The sequence below is a fragment of the Trachypithecus francoisi genome, unplaced genomic scaffold, assembly GCF_009764315.1.
Source record: "Trachypithecus francoisi isolate TF-2019V2 unplaced genomic scaffold, Tfra_2.0 Contig00054, whole genome shotgun sequence".
NCBI classification, from domain to species: domain Eukaryota; kingdom Metazoa; phylum Chordata; class Mammalia; order Primates; family Cercopithecidae; genus Trachypithecus; species Trachypithecus francoisi.
Genome location: NW_022680465.1, coordinates 303,902 through 314,152, shown reverse-complemented (window position 1 = coordinate 314,152; position 10,251 = coordinate 303,902). Strand labels below are relative to the sequence as shown.

At 41.7% G+C, this 10,251-nt stretch overlaps 1 protein-coding gene across 1 annotated transcript; it reads right to left on the bottom strand.

The window, feature by feature from the left end:
* Positions 1 to 3,344: 3,344 nt before the first annotated feature.
* On the bottom strand, positions 3,345 to 9,773 carry ARL13A (ADP ribosylation factor like GTPase 13A). Its single transcript, XM_033213220.1, is given in 9 exon segments — positions 3,345 to 3,431; positions 5,183 to 5,363; positions 5,463 to 5,536; positions 5,539 to 5,552; positions 6,189 to 6,355; positions 6,840 to 6,945; positions 7,825 to 8,074; positions 8,941 to 9,053; positions 9,748 to 9,773. Coding segments are annotated over 8 exon segments (879 nt in total). The 3' UTR covers positions 3,345 to 3,431; positions 5,183 to 5,234.
* Between the last annotated feature and the right edge of the window lie 478 nt (positions 9,774 to 10,251).

Sequence of the window (10,251 nt, the reverse complement as noted above, 5' to 3'; positions counted from 1 at the left end):
TCATGCCTTCACTGGGGGAAATTGCCTGGTCACTCAGCTTGATAAGGGGTTTGGAAAGTATATTAACAGCCTGTAGCAACACAATTAAGATTCACTCAAAAAGAGATTTTTTTTCTTAAATGATTAAGGGTACACTGATTGTATTGGGAGGAGGTTATTTAAATAACTTTTTGTGATTGATAGATTCTATGTAGGAAAATTTGGTTGACACCCAGGAACACCTACATTGCACAAAAGGAAGTGTGCCAATATACTGAAATTCAGTTGTGTTAGATGTTATTCAACTTAGATTCTTCACCCAGCTCACCTTCATAGAGTACAATCCCATCCCTTTTTCCCATCCACTTCCCCTTCTCTATTGACTGAGAAAGTATGCCTGCCTCATAAACACACGTTATAAAGAGAAATGTGCATGATCCAATTTTCTTACAGTTTGTTGAATCGTAGTCTCCTGCCTGATAAAACTCTTATTCAGTAGAGATATTTGTTGCATCCCCAGTTGAGAATGATTGTCAGCAGAATTCTCCATCGATATTTATCAGGCAATTTGAAGGAAGGTAGATGGGCTGAGAGGCCAAAGAAGACCCAGGGAGGATGCAGTATTTTGAACAGTAGGGCACTGGCTTGGGCACATAAGATCTGAATTTTTAGGAGCAGCTCTGCCAGCCATCAGCTGTACCATCTTGGGCAAGCCACTTAACCTCTCTGTACCTCAAGTTCCTCATTTTTATAGCAACAGGGGTTGGACCAGAGGCTCTGTAAGGTTCCTTTCAGCTTCATAATTCTAAGCTGTGCCTCAGTCAGAATCCTATCAAAGACCTATAAGGTGCTTGGGATGGTTCCCTTGAAGATAAGAGCAAATGATGCAGCCATCTACAGTGTCAGACCTTCCAGATAGGGTTGTAAGAAGGATCCTTCTGTACAGAGTTTCTATCCCTGAGAAGCAGTTATGAGTTAGTTCATTTATACTGCTTGGTGAGATGGTATAGGGTAGACAGCTAAGAGCAAGGGTTGTGGAGTAGGACCTTAGTTTGAAAACCATTTCTGCCACCTCCTGTCCCAGGGTCCCCAGGGAAAAATTATTTAACCTCTCTGAACATCATCTTCTGCCTCTGTAAGATGGTGGTGGTAGAATCAACTTCAGAGGCTTTTGAAGATGAAAGGCAGTTATATATATAAAGCACTTAGTTCAGCAACTGGCAAAATGGAAGTGCTGGATCAACAATGTGTGCTACCACTATTGGTGTGCTTATTGATATTAACATAATTCTCCTGACACGGGCATGGATATACTTCAGCATTTTTTCTTTTTTATTTTTTCAGACAGAGTCTTACTCTGTTGCCCAGGCTGGAGTGCAGTGGCGCAATCTCAGCTCACTGCAACCTCCATCTCTGGGGTTCAAGTGATTCTCTGGCCCCAGCCTCCCGAGTAGCTGGTATTACAGGCTTGTGCCACCATGCCTGGCTAATTTTTGTATTTTTAGTAAAGGTGGGATTTCACCATATTGGCCAGGCTAGTCTTGAACTCCTGACCTAAAGTGATCCACCTGCCTCGGCCTTCCAAGGTGCTAGACATGAGCCACCGCACCCGGCCAGCATTTTTTCTTAGATAAAGCTTTCTTTTTCTTTCTGGCTTTAAGTAGCTCTAGAGTCAGAAAGATCGGGATTGAATTTCCTGCCCTGCTTTTTATTTTCCTCAACCCCAAATTTTCAAATTCAATTTAATTTCTAAATTGATATGTAATAGATGTACACATTTTGTGGGTACATATGATAATTTAATACATTCATATAATTTATGAAGATCAAGTCAGTGTAATTGGGATATCCATCACCTTTAATATTTGTCTTTATGCTAGAACATTTGAGTTATTCTCTTCTAGCTATTTTGAAATATACAATAGATGATTATAAACTACAATCACGCTACCAATCTGTCAAACTGTTTCTATGTATCCATTAATCAACTTCTCTTCATCTCCCGCCCCATCCCCCACCACCCCGCACTTTCCTGTCCTCTGGAAACTACCAGTCTATTCTCTATCTTCATGAGATCCACTTTTTTTTTTTTTTTAAGCTCCCACATATGAGTGAGAACATCCTGCTCTGCTTTTTGTAGGCTGTGGGATCTTGGGCAAGTTTATTTGACTTTTCTTCCCCTTAGTTTCCTCATCTGTGAAATGCAGTCAGGTATAGTGCTTACCTCCAAGGGTTGTTGTGAATAAGATAATGGAAATAAAGAACTTAGCACTGTGCCTGGCATCCAGAAGGCACTCAATAAATGGTGGCTGTGCTGCTCATGGTGAAGGTAATATAGATTGAGCATCCCTAATCTGAAAATCCAAAATCCAAAATCTTCTAAAATTAGAAACTTTTGGAGTCCTGACATGACACTCAAAGGACATGCTCATTGGAATGTTTCAGATTTTTGGATTAGGGATGCTCAACCAGTAAGACATATTTTTTTCTTTAAGGTTCTTAGGCAGAAAAGGATTGGCAAAAATAAACAGAACTTCTTTGCTGAGAATTATGCGCTACTGAATCATTTTCAGTCATACCTCTATAAACAACTTTGTTTTAAAGCCCCAGACACTGTGAAGCCCAGAACAATTGACTTGCAATGTGGCACATATACACCATGGAATACTATGCAGCCATAAAAAAGGATGAGTTTGCATCCTTTGTAGGGACATGGACGCAGCTGGAAACCATCATTCTTAGCAAACTATCACAAGAAGAGAAAACCAAACACCGCATGTTCTCACTCATAGGTGGGAACTGAACAATGAGATCACTTGGACTCGGGAAGGGAACATCACACACTGGGGCCTATCATGGGGAGGGGGGAGGGGGAGGGATTGCATTGGGGAGTTATACATGATATAAATGATGAATTGATGGGTGCTGACGAGTTGATGGGTGCAGCACACCAACATGGCACAAATATACATATGTAACAAACCTGCACGTTATGCACATGTACCCTAGAACTTAAAGTATAATTAAAAAAAAAAGAAAAAAGAAAAAAATATGTATTTCTAAATGAACCCTGTATTTCTAAGGCTCAATTTTGGTTGATCACCCATGACTTATTGTCCACAAGCTTTGTCAGCAGCATCTGGGTACAAAGATGTAAAGTCTCTGTTCTTTTTTTACCAAGGTGGTCTTCATTCTCAGTGGATGCCATCTCACTCTTCTTGAGCCTCTCAGTGAGTAGAGGACTGATTTGATGGCTAGAATATAGATATACAGGAACAACAGGTTCTCAGGCATGTGATATTAGGGTAGGTGGAGTTGTATGGGGAGTGTAGAGATGTTATCAAATGGAAACTTAAAAACCGGGTAGTCCTGATAGTTTGGAGATGAACCTGTTTGCTGAGGGAGGGATATCAGCTGTTTCTTTTGGTTTCCCTGTTTTTCTCTTTAGTAGTCTGTTGAAAGTAAAAAGAGAAAAAGGTCAGTTATTGTAAGTGAAGCCAAATGCCAGGTTTCCTGTCCTTCCCAGACCAGGTAGAAGGGTATTGGCCAGTTTCCAACAGGGTATAAACTGCACCCCACGAGGCGCATCCTCTGCCCTGGCGTCGTACTTTCTCTCACTCTTGTTCTCTCCCCTCTGCCCTTCATTTAAGTAGTAGTAACTATAAGAACCAAAGGCTTCTTCACAGGAATTTTCCAGTAACATCTTTTCTGTGTCCCAGGAATCCATTCTTTTTTTTGCCCTAAGTTCTGGAGTTATAGAAAGGAAAATGGATTTAAATTTTCAACAAAGATTTAGGGGTAGTTACTGATATCATTAAAAAAACACTTCCTCTTCTACTACTTCCTTCCACTCTACTCTCATCCTCACCCCTTGTCCCCAGAGCAGTGTCTGTCTCCTTGTTAGTGGCCCAGGCCAAGTCCAAGCCCCTCCATGTAGGTGTAACAACCCAAAGCTCCAAGGTAGCCAGGGATATAAAAGGTCATGTCCCTTTCAGAGCTGAGATGACATTATAATATTGACAGTTAACAATCTTGGAGACTGGGGTCCTAAGGAATACTGAGAATGAGTGGCCAGTAACTACAGCCTTTAAGCCCTCATAGCTTTTTTTTTGTATTGGGAGAAATGATATCTGCTTATTATAAAAAAAGAAAATTTCTTTTTTTTTTTTTTTTTTTTGAGACGGAGTCCCGCTCTGTCGCCAGGCTGGAGTGCAGTGGCGCTATCTCAGCTCACTGCAAACTCCGCCTCCCGGGTTCAAGCGATTCTTCTGCTTCAGCCTCCCCAGTAGCTGGGACTACAGGTGCCTGCCACCACGCCCGGCTAATTTTTGTATTTTTAGTAGAGACGGGGTTTCACCATGTTGGCCAGGATGGTCTTGATCTCTTGACCTCATGATCCGCCCGCCTCAGCCTCCCAAAGTGCTGAGATTACAGGCATGAGCCACTACGCCTGGTCAAAAAGAGAAAATTTATAATAAAAAATCCAAAGGAAAGGCATTTAGGCCTTTTACATCTCACAATCACCTAGTATCTTTCGGTGATATTCCTCCAGGTATTTCTATATCTGTATAGGTATCGTGCTATACGTGCTGTACTCTAACTTGCTATTTTCCCTATCAAAAATGCCAGGTTGTGGAAAACTTTCCATGTCAATAAATAGAAGTCCACATTAGCCTTTTTAAAGTATGCATAGATGCATCCTAATTTATTTAGCCATTCTCCATTGTTGGACATATAGGCTGTTTCCCACTTTTAGTTATTGTACACAGTGCTGTGATTAAACATCCTTGAGGGTCGGTTTTTGGTACTTGTGTAACTATCCTTGGAGATAGCTCAAGAATTGAGATTACTAGTTCATAGTGTATTCATGTTTTTAAAGTTCTTGATATATATATTATATATATATATGAGATATATATATCATATATATATAAAGTTCTTGTACTTCCACCACCGGAATCATAAACTTTAAGATAACCCTATAGCCATCTAAAGATCTTGTGTCAACCAGTGCTGGGGCATCATGCTGGACTACCAGAAGATGGTACCCAAGCACCCTTCCTGTACTTCTTCTATTTCTCTTCTCCTAATCACCAACTATAGAGTGAGGAAAGAATTTCAGGCTCAAAATTGGAATACTATTGTAGAATTGTTAGGGAAGGCCTATGTAAATTTTCTTCTGTAACCACTGATCCAGCATTACCTTCAAAAATATTGTCATCAACATATGGAGCTGGAGTCTATAAGTCACTCCTTCAGTTGTAGTGAAGCTTTGTAGTATTCTAAACTCCAGTTCTCCTAGAACATTCACCTTCTTTCATGGGTTCATCTAAAGCAAATGTTACTGACATATTCTTTTTAGGCCGTAATCTTGTACCTTCTTTCTGTACAAGAAGAAGATGGGGGAGGGGATGGGGAAGTTAGTTGGTGTCCACGTGTTCAGGGATTGGTCACTGAGTATTAACATTTAAAGGGCCATTTACCTGTAGGATTGACTTTAGAGGCTTAGCTTCTGTTGAGCATTGTTCTAGATGCTGTCTTTTCTCCTTTGACATTCTGTTCTGGTGGATAAGCTGGGGGAAGATGCAAAGGACAAGAGTAGTAGAAACAGACACACTTCAAGCTTCTTTATCTAATGCAGCTACTACCCCATCCCTGCCGTATGCCTTTGGGCAAGGAAAGTGACAACAGAGCAGGAGGATGTTTAGGCCTTTTGCTCCTCAAAATTCTGATCACCTCCTATTTTCTTCTTCCTTTTCCTCTTTTCAACATTTCTGTCCTCTCCCATCATTCCTCATTATTGGGAGGATTGTAGAACTAGACGCTGAGAATCTGGAGTAGGTTCATGGCATTCATCCATAGAATAATGCCAGTAGGCTCTTTAAGGGGCTTATGTTCCTTTTCTCCTCCACATGGCAAATCAGAGATTAGAAACCCTGTTTTGGGGAGGCTGTAATGCTGATAGGTTGGCTTACCTTTATGAAAATCATTCCCCTCACATGACCACTCAAGTTATGCCAGGGATGGGGTGTACCTAACAATGTTAGAGTGTTGGTGGGCACTGCCCTAGCCCCATTTGAGCCAATGATATCAAGAGACTTGCTCAATGCCACCCAGAATCCAAGCACCTCCCAGAACTCCTCTCTCATGAGAAAGACTGATCCCTGTTGCTTTTCTTATCAGTAAATCTCATGGAGGCATCTCAGTACCTGTGTGATGAGCATCCTTCTCCAGAGCCTGTGTTATTCTTGGAGATTGAGATGCTCGAGGTAGGTGGTAGTTGGCAAGTATTAATGACAGCTAATAGCCAGCGCAGTCCTTCAACTATGGGCTGATGGTTTCTTCTTTCAAGGCTTCTGATGGCTGAACATGGCTCCTGTGACAGAAGAGAAGGATGCAGACCTGGAGCCTGGGACCCCTGGGGCCCACAGTACCAGTCACTCTCATTCAAAGAGTGGAGGAACACATAAGCTCTGCTATGTCTAGAGAGGCTCTGAGACTTCTAGGAGACACTCAGCATTCACATCTGAGAAGGCAAATGACAAACATAAAAAGCTGAGGTCCTTTAATAAAGTGGTTGTGGTGTCTTGGGTGTGTGACCTTGAGCAAGTCACATAGGGTCTCTGAGCATTGGCTTTTTTATCCATAAAATGGGAATATTCATGTGTCCACTTTACAGAACTATTTTGAAGGCAGAATGCAATATTTGTTACCACCATCAAGTCAGGAATCACTATGGGTGTTGCCTGACAGGGAGAGAACTTGCCTCAAACCCAACATATGGGGCTGATTATAGAATGGGCCAAAGGCTGCATCTGCTGGGCTCCAGAGGAAGAGGGAAGGAAGGGGTTGACACTTACCACTCGGCATGGGCACTTATTCTCTTTCACTAGCTTCTTTAGAAGTAGATAGTCAATAATATCAGAAGGCATGAGGGCTTTCTTCTTGTCTTGTTTGTTTGCTAAGCTAAAACAGAGCATATGAGAGAGGAGGAAAAAAGAGTGGAAGAGTGAAACCAAAATAGAAGCAAAAGGCGAGAAAAGGAGGAAAGAGGAGGAGAACAAATTCTACTATAACTTCTACATATCCAGGAATTAAGTTTAAAGACATACCTAATGAGATGAGCTAGACATTTTCTAGCCAACTCCCAATGAAAGAAAGTATAGCACAAATCATTTAATCCACGATAGTCCCCCCAGGGCTCATTTCTCACTTCCCCTACATTATGCTATCAAGCTTTAATTAGAATTGCTAACTGGGCTATGAACAGATTTGGAGTTTTTACATCCTTTCCCAAACTCTGTTCATGCTCTAGTTGGGGTTGCTAATGAGGAATGAAAGAGGCATAAAGGGAGTTGGGGGCGGGGATGAGAATTGACTGGCCACCTGCATTATCACCCTGGAATAAGTGCTAGTTATGTAACTTTTGAGCAATCTGATCAGAGAGGAGGTCATTGGCATCGATTATACAAGATAGGGGTTCTCTGCTATCATGAGGTTTCAGGATCAGAGACCGAAACCAGAAAAGATAATAAGCAAATTCAGGAAGGTAGTCTTCAGGAAGAGTCAAGGGGTGGAGGTGGTGGATACCGCTTTCCATTTCCCTTTGATGCTTCCCTTCAAAATTACCTTTGTACAGTTAGGTAACATGTCCCCCATGGCAGTGTGTGGTAGAAAGTAGCTCTTGAGAACAGACCCCAGAGAATTGGGCCGCTTTACCTCACTGAGCCTAAGGGAACAGAAGGCCTAGCTGGGTGTGACAAAGGGACCACCCGACCCTTCATTTCTATACTTTTAAAGGTACAAATTGGGAAGCAGAAATAGGACATAAAGGCAGAATCTTACAGTAAGATGGGTTTCCCTGCCACTCTTTTATCAGACAGCAGATGTGTTAAGATGATCTTCACTTCCTGCATGCGTCTTATGTCACTGGAATCCAGGACGAAAACAAGCCCATGGGCCTGTGCATAGTAGTTTGGCCATGCTTCCCAGCCCTTCAGATCTCCATTCAGGTCATAGATGGAAAGTTCATACTCATCTAACAAAAGTGTAGTCAGTTCCGATTTCATACAATGGTCTGTCTTACTGGGAAGTACTATGCATAGGGGAAAAGAGGAGAAGCAATCACTTAGATAGAAACTCCATACTCATCTAACAGGAGTAGAGTCAGTTCCGATTTCATACAGTTGTCTATCCTACTGGGAAGTACTATGCAGAGGGGAAGAGAGGAAAAGCAATCACAAAGTAGGGAAATATAGTTAGATCGAATAATTTGTTGAACCCTGACTAGAGCCTGCTCTGAGAAATCCCACTGAAGCATCCTGCCACCCTGCCCATACTTGGGTACTATCTTCCTAAATCATCGCTTTACCCATACTATCCTCTCCTGGCTCAGTAACCTTTAGTGAGTGTCCACTGCTTCCAGATATAATACAGACTCCTTCACCTCCTAACCTGCTAGACCTATCTGCTAGTGCTATAACCTGACGGGTGTCCACACTGTCCCTGGTACATACCAAATCTGTTCTTCCCTTGGCTCCTTTGCCCCTACTTCTCCCACTCTACATCAATGTCATGCTTTCTCTTGCCCTGTGATTTTACAAGATGTCATTCTCTCTGCTTAGAACACTTCTACTCTTTGCTTAGTTAATGCCTATTTTTTAAAATGTCAATTTTGATCTTGTTTATTCTAGAATTTTCCCACACACCACCAGCCATCTGGATAAGGTACCTTTCTTCTGAGTTTACCATTGTCATAGCACATATTACAGTGTTGTAAATTCTATGGTTTATTTGTCTGGGTTATAAACTGCAACAGGACGGGAATCCTTTCAATTTTATTGAAATTTATTCACCATTATATCCATGATGCCAAGCACATTCATTATTGAATTAATCTGATAAATGAATGAATGAACAGGAGGTCCTTCTCTCCCACCCTTCAATACCCAGCTCAAGTACTGTTTAGGAAGACTTCTCTGGCCTGTCCACTTCGCACTTCTCTCTCTCTTGTTGAGCACAGGGTCTGTTGAGCTGGTCCTTCACCTCTTTTTGTGCTTGCTTTGTCTCTCCAACTAAAACATAAGTTATATGAGGGAGGATGTTTGTATTACCATACACACAGTAAGTGTTCAATAAATGTTTATGGTGGTTGTTACTGTAGATGAAGGTATGAAGTTGTCTTCCACATATCTCTTCCAAGAAACCATGCTAGACTTAGACACATTTTCCTTTGAAAAGCTATAGCCAGAACATAAAATCTCACAGGGAATTCCATACCTCATTCAGCTCCCATAGAAATGGAGTTGAAAACGGCAATCTTGGCTGGGCATGGTGGCTCGCGCCTGTAATCCCAGCACTTTGGGAGGCTGAGGTGGGTGGATCACCTGAGGTTAGGAGTTCAAGACCAGCCTGGCCACCCTGGCAAAACCACATGTCTACTAAAATACAAAAAACAAAAAACCCAGCCAGGTGTGGTGGCACACACCTGTAATCCCATCTACTTGAGAGACTGAGGCAGGAGAATCGCTTGAGCCCTGGAGAAAGAGGTTGCAGTGAGCTGAGATCACGCCACTGCACTCCAGCATGGGGGACAAGAGTGAAACTCCATCTCAAAACAAAAACAAAAACAAAAACAAACAAACAAAAAGAATGAAAATGGAAAACGGCAGCGTTTATATGCATTCCAGTTGTTGAACTGACCATTCTAGCCTAGCTCTCTTCCCACATTAGTAGCAAAATGACTTTATATATTCTCTACACCCATACCTGGGAGCACTAAGACTAGAATTCATAACTTCTTATTTGTAGTCTTAGATCTGCATGTGACATTTTCCATAGGATTGCCAAAATGAGTCATTAATGTGAAAAGTTAGTAATATGCTTTTGGGTCTTTGGAAATGAGAATACATATATATGTATGTGTATGTATATATTATTATTATGTTTAAATGTGATTTTCATAACATCTCTTCTGATTTCATGTTAGGCAATGAACTTTTAAATATAGCTTTCAGATAAAATAATTTTCAGCCACAACTTTGATGTGATATTTGCTATATCTGTATTAGACTACTCAAAAATAATAAGTGGGTCAGGGACGGTGGCTCACACCTGTAATCCCAGCACTTTGGGAGGCCAAGGCAGGCGGATCACCTGAGGTCAGGAGTTCAAGACCAGCCTGGCCAACATGGTGAAACCCTGTCTCCACTAAAAATACAAAAATTAGCCGGGCGTGGTGGCGGGCACCTGTAATCCCAGCTACTCGGGAGG